The sequence below is a fragment of the Vanessa cardui genome, chromosome 11 (genome assembly GCF_905220365.1).
Source record: "Vanessa cardui chromosome 11, ilVanCard2.1, whole genome shotgun sequence".
Lineage (NCBI taxonomy): Eukaryota > Metazoa > Arthropoda > Insecta > Lepidoptera > Nymphalidae > Vanessa > Vanessa cardui.
The window spans coordinates 1,409,041-1,423,149 of record NC_061133.1 but is presented as its reverse complement, the minus strand read 5'-3'; the positions used below and the strand labels follow the sequence as shown (position 1 = coordinate 1,423,149).

Genomic DNA, 14,109 nt, shown 5'->3' with positions numbered 1-14,109 from the left:
ATTAAATGTAATATATAGCCTTTATATATAATTATTAATAGTTACAGACTAAGCCTCATAGACGGGTTGGGTTGTGGCTGAATATTTGTGATACTCGCGAGTTACTACTAGTTAGTTAATTACTTACTAGTTAGCTCATTAGACAACCAAATTTAAACTATCATATAATAGATAATTTAATTAGAAATATATCACTATAAATTTCTTCGTGCAATTTTTGTTATCGTCACGGCAATTCCGGTTAATTATTTGTGTTCCGGGTTAAAGGGTGAGTAAGCCAATGTAACTGCAGTCACGAGAAATATAACATCTTAGTTTCCAAGCTTGCTGGCACATTGCACGCGGCTGGTGTGTTGTAAGGAAACGTTTTTTATACTCCTCATTATTACATGCAATGTGACAGAACTTAACATATTTGGGCACAAACTGAGTGGGTTTGTACGCTGTAATTAAAAACGTTATTGCAGCGTCATCGTGAATTCAGTAACAGATATTGATAAATCAATATACATTGCAACATCTGAAATAGGAGATTTAAATCAATATTAAGTTAATAATACTTATTGCATAATATTTATTAACATCAATGTGGGCGAACTCTAACCGCAGACCTAGGAGTGCTATTGAAATGGAATATGAGAATTTTATTTTAATATTTTATATTATTGACTTGAGTTATTGAAATCTTCTATAAATATCTTAACGTGGTATTGAACAAAAAAACTTATAGCTTGTGTGCTATTTATTGGATTATTATGAAATATTTCTTGATAAGATATTTCACGTGGTAAGGCAGTACGGTCACTGACTGAATTTGGAAAATAGTACATCATTACTATTCTATACTTACGCCATAACAGCTTAAATTATTCGGTAAGGCTGTAATGAAATAGTAATAAATACACTCGTAGACCTATTTAACAAAAATATTGTACTTCCAAACGGCACATTGTGTTGTCTTAGGTCAGTAATATTGGCACAAAACTCACAAAACGAAGGCCCTACATTTGGCAGCAAATTGGTTAAGCAAGGCATACTTTGGTATTCGTATATTAATAGCAAATATTGTAGTACTTAAGAACGACTGTAAAGAAGGAAATAAATTTGTATGTGTAGTGATCAGTTCAAGTCCGTCTGGGTACCCCATGGGTTACTCATCAATACTTGGTATTATTGCGTTCCGGTTTACTCACCCGAGTAAGTTAATATAGTCATATCTTAGTTTTCAAGATTAGTGGCTCATAAGCGATGTAAGGATTTGGTACTGTTTTTTACAACGCCAATATCTATGATTGTATTTGTGATCACTTTTCAACAGATCCATTTGATGACGTACAAGCTTATATTATAAAAAAATAACTTATTTAATAATATTAAATAGCTGTGTTTATATAATAGGTAAGTTTAACATACACCTTCAATATTTTATTTTCCACGATCACGTGAAACATATGCACGCTCGTTATGTGTTAACTCTGTTTCTATGTATGTTAAATGATGACTAATGAGCTTAAAACGTCGCTAAGTCTTGTGATATTTGTATTCGATTCAACAACTTGTTATTTGACTTAATAACGATTTATGTCTGTAAGAATCACGAATTTCTTTTTATATATTCTATAAATTAAAATCGAAGTACTTTTAATGTATTTTGTTTTAAAAGTATTAGTAACAAAGATTTGAATAGTATATTTAGTAGCGACCCGCCCCGGCTTCGCACTTGTGCAATACTAAATATACGACAGAATTTGTTTATTTACGACATCAGATTAGAAACTTCTAAAATTAACAGTGTTTCTTTACTATATTGACCATGTATTTTATACGAAAACGTTCCTCTCGAATCACTCTATTTATTAATAAAAAACCGCATCAAAATCCGTTGCGTAACTTGAAAGATATAAGCATACGTACATAGGGACAGACAGTCGTAAGCGACTTTGTTTTATACTATGTAATAATAAGTTTTTATAACGTAATATTGTTCTGTGGTAATAAAACTATGTAATTAAATTACTTGGGAGAGTTTGGACACTGAAGACTCTCACATAGCGCGACGCACATGGCTTAACCTTCCTTAGTACCGATTTATTCAAATTATTACCAACTGTGTTACATTTTATACTATATCGAATGTAAAGTAAAGTCTTAGAAATGAATACGATATGCGATAAATGATAATATTTTCCGCTTCGAAACAGATTGCTTAAACTTGTGAGATACGTGTAAGCGTTTGTAAATATACATTAAATGACTAATATGATAGATACGTGTACATGTAACAAGTTACTGATTGAGTGCAGGAAATGAAAGTCACGTTCTTTGAACTGATTGATAATCTCAGGTAAATAAATAATTATAGCTCAGTAATGATATAATTTTCCAATAAATGGCTTATCAAGTGCGAAAGATTTTTCAAATATACGTATATCCTGAAATTAGCGACTATAATATATAAGTACCTACATATACATATGGATGCTTATAATAAAAGTAATTTATCGTTTATGTTCCTTTATCTAAAAAAACTAATTAATATATTTTGGTACAATTTCATTGATATAGTTTTGATAGAATACGACTATGAGACAAACCAAAAAGCAAATACAATCGTAACACAAGCTTCTAATAACTTATAATTTAAATAACGGATCAACACTATCGTATTATCACGTTGTTCATTAGCTTTGTGTTGTACAAACAATCTTGTTTACAAAACATGTAATTGTATTCGTTTTATAATTATAACAATATTATTATCTTTATTATAATAGTTACTCATTGGCACCTTGCATACCAAACATTACGAACAGTTTGAGATATGAAAAGAAAAATACATAAAAAAGTCGTCATTATACACAAAAATAAGTTACACACAACCATATTTATTAGATTTAATGTCTAAAGACGGCTTATTGCTTTACATAGTCTTATAGACATAATTTTTAAAAGAAAAAAAAAGTAAAGTAACAGCCTGTAAATTTCCCACTGCTGGGATAAGGCCTCCTCTTCCATTAAGGAGAGAGTTTAGAACATATTCCACCACGCTGTTCCAATGCGGGTTGGTGGAATGCACATGTGGCAGAATTTCGATGAAATTAGACACATGCAGGTTTCCTCACGATGTTTTCCTTCACCGCCGAGCACGAGATGAATTATAAACACAAATTAAGCACATATATGTGCTTCCCTGGGTTTGAACTCGCAGTCATCGGTTAAGGTGCACGCGTTCTAACCACTGGGCCATCTGAGCTCTTCATAATTTTCAAATCAACTTAATTTTGAATCATAATGTAATGCACACTAATGCACAAATATTGTGTATATTCGAATGGCAGGAAGAGTGATGCGATTAGATTTGCTGTATCCCACAAACACTTCTTGATTGATGTATTTATTGAGAATGAAACAGAATTTTTAGTTATTTTCCTAAATAATTTCCATCGTTAGTAACTTCGCCTGCATTCAAGTTTTTCATTAATACAAGGGACTTTAGATCTCGACAAATGATGTGTCGAGAGTTCAAGGTCAAAGATGTTTATGTAGCTTTACCTTTCATTGGAATCGACTGTAGTCTGTTGTTGCCATAAGAGCAATCGTTCAGTAAATGGTGATTAGCGGTTAAGTACAATAATACAAATATATTTATGTGTGTGTGCTATAAAATTCGACAAATAATTACACACATACACAAAATCATCGTTCTAAACAACAATGTATAACTCTAATTTTATCACTGGCTTTACATTTTATTCATTACGATACATATTGAGCTAAAATTTAAATCTTTGGGGTGTGTAGAGTTGAAACTTTTCAGGTTTTGTGCAACAAAATCTTCTTAACCGTAAATGTACCGCTACTTAATGCGCTGACAAAAGTACAATCATTTATATTTTTAAGAGTGACATTCGATTTGTTTTATCTCATTGGGTCTTATGCACGAGCAAAATCTTCCCTTTTATAACGATACAGAAAATTATAAATTAAATGTTTTACGATGTATAAACATATTGTATATGTTTGATTTTTATTACACCGTTTGGGATTATCGTCCTGTAACTGGAACACCTTCATTCGTCCTTGTTGACCAGTCTCAGCTGATCTCTTGTCATTCAGCATTCTACTACGCGCGTATTTTATGCCGTACTTTCTCTGATTCCCCTTTATGCAGATCGACAAGATTCTTAAACACTATGTAATCGATTTATTATTTCCTTAATGTGTACTAAATTATGAAACAGAAATAACTTATGTACTTGTCTTATAGATACATATAAATAAAATAAACATTTAGATAACCGGTTTAAGCATTCGATATAACTAAGAAATCACTTTTTAGGATTATTTAATTTCAATAACTACAGTTTAAAACATTTTGTTAATCGTCTTTCGGCTCCCAAGCACCACTGACGCACCTAACTTCATCCAGAAAATGTGTCAGTGTATTTGCAAATTCACTCAACACATTAAATTTGTAATATGTTTATTTTCTGTAGTATATGTTACTTAGTTCGTATAATTAATAAAATTGTTAAACGTGTATAATATTTTTACATCATCAGCTCTGCTTGCACAGTTTTTAAATTAAAATTAAAATAATTATACGTATAGGTTCAATTTCGTCATCATCATCATCAATAATTTTTACTTGTTTAACTGGACAAAATTATGCAACAGAAAGGTTGATCAAGTTAGGCAAGTGGCTTATTTGAATGCAAAAGAGACAAAACAGTTATGATTTTTTTTATTGTTTATATCTTACTTTCTTGCATTTTATATAAAAAAGTATTAGATTTTATGTCGTGTTGATGAAATAACCATGAACGTAATACTTTATGCATGATTTCGCAACGATCGAAACCCGTTTGTTTCGAAACGATTATAAAATTATATGCATTCGTCTGATTCTAAACTGTATTTTAATTAATAACCAAATACGCATTTAAATTCTATTAACGTATAAATAAATAGAGACAGCAGTATAGTTATACGTTCATTTAATATATTAACGTGGCAAAAGCGTCAGTAGGTATATACGGTATGCTTAAAAAAATATCGTAAATGCATTAAACTGACATTACATGACGCTCGTGTCTGCCATTATCTTATTGACAAATATGACCCCAATTCGAATCAATTATTTTTGTTTTATTTGCTAGATCTAAGACTATGTGTAACATCACGACTGTTGCTATAAATAAAATTGAATTATCAATCAAATGTTTGACCCAGTAATATTGAATTCATTTCAACGCATTCAAAAGTATCCACGTGGTTTATGAAAATATTAAATGTAATACGCGTTTAAAAGACAACATGGTAATGAATTTTACAATAACAGTAGACGTTATGAACGTAAGTATTCGCTAAGTTCGTCAACGTGGGGGAATAACACGAGACCTTGAAACCCTAATCTGAAAATGATGTCATCGTACCCCGTTCGAACGCCGGCATTGGCTTGCGCTTGACCATATGTGCTGGTGTACACATGCATAATGCCGGTTTCACACACCGATTGTTACGAGACGTTTAGAAACATCGAAATAATATTCAGTTTATTTTTGTATATAACTCATTTAAAGTGTAAACGGTGTACGGTGACGAAATGTTACAATAGTAATGTTACATAAGCTTAGCAAAAACCAAATAAAAACCGAACTGCACCTCCAAAAAAGACCTTAATTTTTTGTCTAATCTGTCTCAACAAGGCACAAGAAAGCATTGCAAAGTTTTGTAAGAACCTGACGTGCAGGTAACTATTACGTTTTTTAACAGAGTCTAAAAATGTATTTTACTTGTTACATTGGTAGAATCTTAGGCCATAATAATCACATTAATCTTTTATATATAACTAAGTACCAAATAATATACATTATTGAAGGCTCTTACATAAACATGTAAATGAGAGCTAACAGTTCGGCTTGTTTAATTTCTACGCTACTGTAACACTTATTGGTATAGTTGTAAATACTTATGCGAGCCAAGCACCATGTGATTATTTTCCCTCGATAATATAATTCACTGGCGGTCAAGGAGAACGTCGTGAGGTAAACTGCATGTTCTGCATGCAATTCACACATGCATATCGATCGGTAAGCCCGCAGTAGAACAGTTGGATTAGGTCCAAACATTCTTAGAAGGATATTTCTGCAGTGGAACGTTTAGGATACCAGATTTCCCTAAGTAATCCCTAATTTGCTTGTGTAATAAATTATTTATAATAATCATACAGTACCAACGTGTTTTGTCAGTGCCAAAACGTTGACCACTTACCATCAGTTAACTCGTTTGCTCGACTGCATTCCTACTGTAAATAAAAAGTAGCATTTGATATAATTAACAGATACGTAACGAACTCTCATTACGTAACTTAATGTGGAACCATATTATTAGATCTTTTTTACTTAAATTAATCGTTCCACACATCTCCAAATTCATTTGTTTTTTTATTTTACAATGACTATCGATTGTTTAGAAAATATTCGATCAATTAAAATTATGCTGTAAACAAATCAAAACTCGTTAATATAGTTGTATAGTCAGTTCATACCTTGTTCGATCATGCATGAAGCAGCAACATCTGGAGCCCTATGTAACAATGTTACTAGCACATAACCTTTATATCGATCAGGTCATCTTTATCTATAAATCTGTATCATTAAAAATGCATTGAACTGACGAAAATCAAATGTTATTCCTAATTTTGAAAAGCCTGTTCTAAAAGTCCGGTTCACGGTGGAATAAGATGTGTTCATTTGTTCAATTTTTGTATTGATAATCGCTTTTAAATGTCAAATTAATTATTTTATTTTTTGCAATACTTTCGAAATACATTTTATACAATTAGTATGTTCCGTATAGAAGAAATGGTACAATCGAGCGTTAAATAAATTAAGTCGTTATTTTCTAGTTTCTATAGTTAATAGAACAAGTATTCATACATCCCATAACCTAAAAATGTATTTAATTTTCCCCAGAGATAATAATCACATTACATCAGTATTCATTGTGCGGTATTTAGTCATCATTACATTTAATCACTGTCAAAATTTATCTAATAATAATAATTATTGGCAATTTAGCCTAGTAGCATATAAACGTCGGGTAAAATTTGACAGTTATACTGGCTTTATAAATGAGTTAAAACAATCTTGTCTTGTTCGACCCTATCCCCATTGTAAAAATATATATTCTTATATAATAGATTACTATTAATAGTCGCGTTGTTTATGTCTGCCTCCGGACTCTCGACACAGGATATCCTAGTCCTCATCAGGTTAGTCGTTGAATATAAATCACTATTAAAATACAGCCAGTCCCCCAACTTCGTCTGCGTCTATTTTAAATCCATGAACAGTTCTTCAGATTTTACCTAAGAGACAAACTATTACTACTTCTGTCTGAATATTCATCAGTATGGAGTATGGAGTGTATAAACATGATGTTTTATAGTGGATATACGGTTTCATTGGTCAACTTTTTGACAGTTTTGTCCAGTGGTAGAGCTTAAGGAGAGCCGTCTCAATAATTCAATCATTAATCTTTATTGGAGCATTTCGATGTAAATGCAGATCCCTATACACAATGATAATGTAGCACTATACATGGGGGATATAACGTCTTGGATTATCTATGCTTGGCCCACTACGGTATAGTTGTCTATAGACGAAGGAGGCCATCATGGGAGCTAGACAAAGAGTAATTGACAATAGTCGATGTGATTTGAATTTGGCTTTCGTTAATTTTTTTTTTTATATATAATATGTAAATTGTTGATCACTTGACAAATCGAGTACTTTCAGACATTTTCTTATGAATCTAGTCTTTCAGTTAGTGAGACAAAATCACATTTTGTCTGAGCCCGCTTTTCAGTTAGTCTGTCTTCTCAAAAAATGTAAAATTCAGTCCTCCTTTACGACGATCTTGTTTTAAAAACCATCGTTAAGTCAATTGATAAAACATAAAATACTGGATTTAGAGTATTTGTTGTAGGTATTTGAAACAATAACAATTTTATCTCGTGCTTTGTTTTAGCTATCGTGTGACTGGTTCCCGAGTTATCGGTTAATCGCTCTCCACATTAACCCGATTTCATATCGCTGTTTCCAATACAATACATTTTATTAGAAAACGAATTTACAATAAATTCATTTGGGCTAAAATATCAAATTTAGAATCCAAAGCTTAACGTATTTTACAGTCAAACACAGGTAGAGTTATCTAAAAATTACCTGTAACTCAAAAGTAATAAACAATATGTCAGCCTAGCCCTAGCGTCATTTTGAACGAGACATGTTCTCTGCTTTATTTTTAACTAGCGACCCGCCCCGGCTTCGCACGGGTTCATACTGATACTAAATATACTACAGAATTTATTTACGACATCACATTACAAACATCTAAAATTATCAGTGTTTCTTTACTAAATTGTCCATGTATTATATACAATAACCTTCCTCTCGAAACACTCTATCTATTAAAAAAGTCCGCATCAGACCCGTTGTGTAGTTTTAAAGATTATAGCATACAAAGTACAGGGACAGAGAAAGCGACATTGTTTCATACTATGTAGTGATATTTCTAGTAAGGTATTCCGTCACCAATGTCATTCTATAGGCAAGATAATGTACATAGAAAACTCCGCTGTCTTACTCTGACTTTGTGTGTATTTTAAACGTTTTAAAGGAAACGCACACTTCGAGTGAACGCATCCTTTAACCCGTATGTTTAGTTGTTCTGGTCCTTCCTTTGATTAGGATTATGCTTTTTTTATTGGAAAATATGCATACTTTAATACTTTATAGAATCTGGAAGAGAAACAACATTATTTAAAACAATTTCAACGCCTCGTGATGCTCGTAATAAATAGATAGGGCTTTACTTAGTATTTAAATCAATAATATTTAGATTGAATAAAAGAAATAATAACTAAAAACTGTTATTTATTTACTAACTATTTTTATTATATCAAAACAATGTTACTTTTTATCGTTATATATTAATAAAATAAAGAAATTCATATACGGACGACTCCTTGGGATGAATATAATTGGTACTGTAACAATGAGAACTATTTTATTTTCTAAAAGCTATTTGCTATTGTTTTGGCCGCCATACTTAGTTCTGCTACAGGTTAATTATTATACTTAAAAGTAACGAACTAATTCACCTATTGTATGAAAACACGTGATTCTTGACCTTGAATAAAACATGTTATTATATTATGTCTCAGTTGTGTTGTGATTCACTTTTATTTTCCATGGAGGAGTCTTCATATCACTCTGATTGTAGGCGCGAGTGTACGCAATCATACAGAACTAACCGGATACTACCGGATCATCTTACTTCAAACCAAGCGTTGAGATGCTTAGGTTTCATTCGTTTCAATAATTAAGTAGTTTGTTTTCCAAATGAGTGGTTATTTGGTACACCGAACCGCAATCCTCGAATAAACGATAGAATTCCATGTAATAGAAAGAAGCGGATATGCGCTTAGTTTTTGACAGGCCCCATTAGTGTCACGCGATACGATCATTTTGTTAATTATAATATAGTAATGTTGAGGTTTTTATCGTTACAGGCGGAGCAACGGCTGGCGGCGCGAAGAGCGGCGCGGGCGGAGGCGCGAGAGATACGTATGAGGGAGCTCGAGCGACAGCAGCGCGAGCAGGAGGACCATGCCGACAAGGCCTACGATATGTACGCAGGTGAGCGAGAGATCCGCACTACACTGCGTGCGATACTTAAGCTTGATTTTGTGTGAAAACATTAAACATGGAACTTTCATTTTAATAAGTTTATTTATTTATGCGAAAGTTTGTAATGTAAATAGTAAATACTACTGAGAACAAACGTAATAGTTATTCTGTTTTAACAAAGGTAAAATTAAATTAAATCAACACGCAGCTCTCGTTTGTATTATCTTGTTAACTAAAATATTCCATGTTTATTGATACTTTTGAACACGTGATAAATGTAAATAACATAAATATGTAAACAATTTCTGACTTCTGAGACAATGCACCTCATTACAGGCGTAGTACTGCCTATTACAGAGACAGTGGGTCGGCGGACGGGCAGCCGGCTGGCGGCCATGAGCCCGAGCGTGCTGCACTCGCCGCGGCGCAGCTCGGAGGACTCGGACGACGTGCTCAGCATCAAGGACCTCAGGGTGAGTCTGTCTATGACAACGCTACAGATTTAATTTTTTTTTTTTTTTTTTTTTTTTTTTATGGCATAGGTGGCAAACGAGCAGGAGGCTCACCTGATGGAAAGTGACTACCACCGCCCATGGACATCTGCAACACCCGGGGGCTTGCAGGTGCGTTGCCGGCCTTTGAGAAAGGAGTAGGCTCTTTTCTTGAAGGTTCCCATGTCGTATCGGTTCGGAAAAACCGCCGGCGAAAGCTGGTTCCACAAAGTGGTTGTGCGAGGCAGAAAATGTCTAAGAAATCGCGCTGTTGTGGATTTTCGGACATCAAGATGGTGCGGGTGAAACTTAGAATTTTGACGAGATGTCCGAAGGTGAAATTCAGCAGCCGGGATTAATCCGAACAATTCCTCGGAACATTCCCCGTGAAAAATTCGGTAGAAGATGCAGAGTGATCCGACATCTCTACGCAAAGCCAAAGGATCAAGGAGATCGGAAAGGGCTTGATCGTCGATAACTCGAGCCGCTCTACGTTGGATGCGGTCAAATGGAAGGAGCTGGTACTGGGGAGCACCCGCCCAGAGGTGAGAGCAGTACTCCATGTGAGGCCGAATTTGCGCCTTGTAAAGTTTTAGGCGATGGGCCGACGTGAAATACTGTCTCGCCTTGCTGAGCACGCCCAGCTTTTTTGAAGCCAATTTGGCTTTGCCTTCCAATTGACCGCGGAACTGAACGAGGCTCGAAATATCAACGCCAAGTATTCCGATACTACCTGTAGCGGCTATCGGAATGTTCTCAAATCGTGGAGATACGACAAATGGTGTTTTTTTAGCGGTTAACGCGCAAACTTGCGTCTTTTTGGGGTTGAAATGGACTAGATTTAGCCGGCCCCAATTCGAGACTTCGTTTAATGAAGACTCGATTTCAGACACAAGTTTGTTCCGGTTCTCTTCGACGTTTTCCCGAGAAATATTAGCGCGGCCGGTGTATAAGGTGTCAACGGTACTGTCGTCTGCATAGCAATGAATGTTCCCGATTTGCAACAAATCATTGATATGCAGAAGAAACAGAGTGGGTGATAGAACGCAGCCTTGTGGAACACCAGCATTGACGAATTTTAAGTCAGAGCATGCACCGTCGACAACGACCTTGATGCTCCGATCTGCCAAAAAGCTGGTAATCCAATTGCATAATTTCCCGGGAAGCCCATAGGAAGGAAGCTTCGAAAGAAGCGCTTTGTGCCATACGCGATCGAAGGCCTTCGCTATGTCCAAGCTGGCTGCTAATGCCTCCCCCTTGCTCTCAACTGCTTCAGCCCACCTATGAGTAAGGTAAACTAGAAGATCACCGGCTGAGCGACCCCGACGGAAACCGTACTGGCGGTCACTAATCAGCTGATTCTCCTCTAGGTACCGCAGGAGCTGGCAGTTAATAAGGGACTCCATTATCTTGGAGAGCAAGGAGGTGATGGCTATAGGTCTATAATTGGACGGGTCTGAGCGGTTGCCTTTTTTAGGGATCGGATGCACCAAAGCTGTCTTCCAGGAATTCGGGACGACGCCTAAAGTGTAGGATTGCCGGAAAAGACGCGTTAAGACCGGTGCCAACTCGGGAGCACATGTCCGTAGCACGATTGGAGGGATACCATCGGGTCCGCTCGACTTATGAATGTCCAAGGAAAGAAGTGCTTTACGAACTGCACTTTGCCGGAATTTAACTTCCGGCATCGTGGTATCACACCGCGGAATTGTTGGTGGAGATTTTCCTTGGTCATCCAGAGTCGAGTTCGACGCGAAGAGAGAGCCTAAAAGATCAGCTTTCTCTTTCGCGGTATGGGCCAATGACTCACCGTCCCTGTGCAGAGAAGGAAAAGAGGGCTGACAGAAATTCCCTAAGACAGCCTTAGCGAGAGACCAGAACGCTCGTGTTCCTGAAGGGAGACGCACCAGTCTCTCGCCAATTCTGCCAATGTACTCCGTCTTCGCCCTAGCAATCACGTTTTTGAGGGACCTAGAGGCAGAGTTATATTCCTTTTTGAATGCGCTGGTATTTACATCACGAGACGCAGATGCATTAGCCCAGGTTTGATAGCGTTCCCACTTTCGGCGTGATGCCGTTTTGCAGAAACGACCAAACCAAGGCTGGGACTTGCCACCGATGGGTACTGCAGAGTAAGGAATGAATAGTTCCATACCCTGAAGCACCACATCGGCAACAGAGTCAGCAGCAGCGTTCGGATCATCCGGCGAGAAACAAATCTGCCCCCATGGGTACGATGCAAAAAAAGACCGCATCCCATCCCAATCTGCTGACTTGTAGTGCCATACTCGGCGGCACCCAACAAAGCGAGGCCGTGAGTACCGCACAACCGGCACTGTACTCCGGATGAGACAGTGGTCAGACGAGCCCAGAGGGGGATCGACGATAACCTGATAGCCATCCGGATGCGAAGTCAGCAGAAGGTCCAACAGGGAAGGTGTATGATCCTCCACATCCGGTATTCGCGTTGGCGAGTTGACCAGTTGTGTCAGATCATATGCTAGAGCGAAGTCCAGAACAGATCTACCCGCATGATCGGTGGTGCGTGAGCCGAGCCATTCTGCGTGTTTAATAGATTTTAGTGTGTAAAGTTCGTGTACTCTATAGGAAAGCATACAAAGTATATTTTTTTCTTGTACTTAGAGTATTTTTCTTCCATTTCCAATTTATTACAATTACTGAATTTGAGTCCATACGAGACCACTATAAAACTAATTTTGCTAAATACACATCGTCTAGATATTATGATTGATTGATTAGATATTATGATTTTTTTTTAACAATTGATTGAATTAATTTCAGCATGAGCTGAAGGAAGTCGAGGAGAAGTTTCGCAAAGCGATGATCCTAAACGCTCAGCTGGACAACGACAAGGCGGCGCTCGGCTACCAGCTCGAGCTGCTCAAGGACCGGATAGAGGAGCTGCAGGAGGAGTACGCGCAGCTGCAGGTACGGCTCGGAACGGCGACAAATACACGCGTATGTCGGGTCACACTCTAACCACGCCAACCTCCAACGGCAGCGCGAACACAAGGAGAAGTGCTCGAGCCACGAGCGGCTGAAGCGCGAGCACGCGTCGCTGGAGCGCGAGGTGGTGCTGGCGCGGGACGCCGTGCGCGCGCGCGACGCGGCGGCGGCGGCGGCCGGCCGCGCCTTCGTGGAGGCGGCCGCCGCGCCCGACGCGCTCGCCGGCCAGCCCTGCGGCAGCGTGCCGCCGCTCGCGCTCGTGTCGCACCACTCGCAGCAGCTGCTCGACGACGCCGGCGAGGGCACGCTCGGTAACTTGCCCCTCCTCGCCGATAATAATCCATAATCTCTGTTTTTGTAACATTACTATAAAATACTATAGAAATTTTCTAACCGGATCAGTAGCTCTCGAGATTAGTGTGTCCATCAAGTAAACAAATAGTCCTTATAGTATGAGTATAGATGAAGGCTTTCGAATCAATCGATGGCGACCGCTTGCAGACGTGCGGCTGGAGCGGCTGGCGGGCGCGAAGGCGGCGCTGGAGGGCGAGGTGCGCAAGCTGAAGCTGCAGCTGAACGAGGAGCGCGCGGCGCGGCAGAACGGCGTGGCGCACCCCGAGCGCGACGTGGACTGCGAGCTGGAGGCGCTGCGCAAGGCCGCGTCCGAGGCCAAGGCCCGCGCCGCGCGCGCCGAGGCCGAGGCCGCGCTGCACGCCGCCGCCGTCGTGCGCCTCGAGGCGCAGGTGGCGCGACTGCGCGCGCGCCAGGACCACCAGGACGAGCACGAGGAGCTGCTCAAGCAGGAGCGCCGCCGCCTGCAGCGCGAGGTGAGCCGAGCGCCGCGAGCCTTTAACGTTACGCCAGTATATAAACCGAGTCGTTGTTTTCAGGAAGTGGTCGATTTTTGGGCCGTTATAAATAATGGTGACAGATAACGGTACAGTTGCCTCATT

The 14,109-nt window shown here is 38.2% G+C and overlaps 1 protein-coding gene across 10 annotated transcripts in view; it reads left to right on the top strand.

Moving 5' to 3' along the window:
* Positions 1-14,109, top strand: part of LOC124533760 (leucine-rich repeat flightless-interacting protein 2) — a 38,173-nt gene that overhangs the window by 21,129 nt on the left and 2,935 nt on the right. For 5 of the 10 annotated variants that reach the window (XM_047109251.1, XM_047109248.1, XM_047109247.1 and 2 more), the window contains 5 exons: positions 9,581-9,707; positions 10,035-10,171; positions 12,992-13,138; positions 13,212-13,467; positions 13,658-13,983. In XM_047109251.1, coding sequence (XP_046965207.1) covers positions 9,581-9,707; positions 10,035-10,171; positions 12,992-13,138; positions 13,212-13,467; positions 13,658-13,983 — 993 coding nt within the window. The remainder of the gene's footprint in view (positions 1-9,580; positions 9,708-10,034; positions 10,172-12,991; positions 13,139-13,211; positions 13,468-13,657; positions 13,984-14,109) is intronic. The other 5 variants (XM_047109252.1, XM_047109250.1, XM_047109246.1 and 2 more) reach the window with 2 other exon arrangements.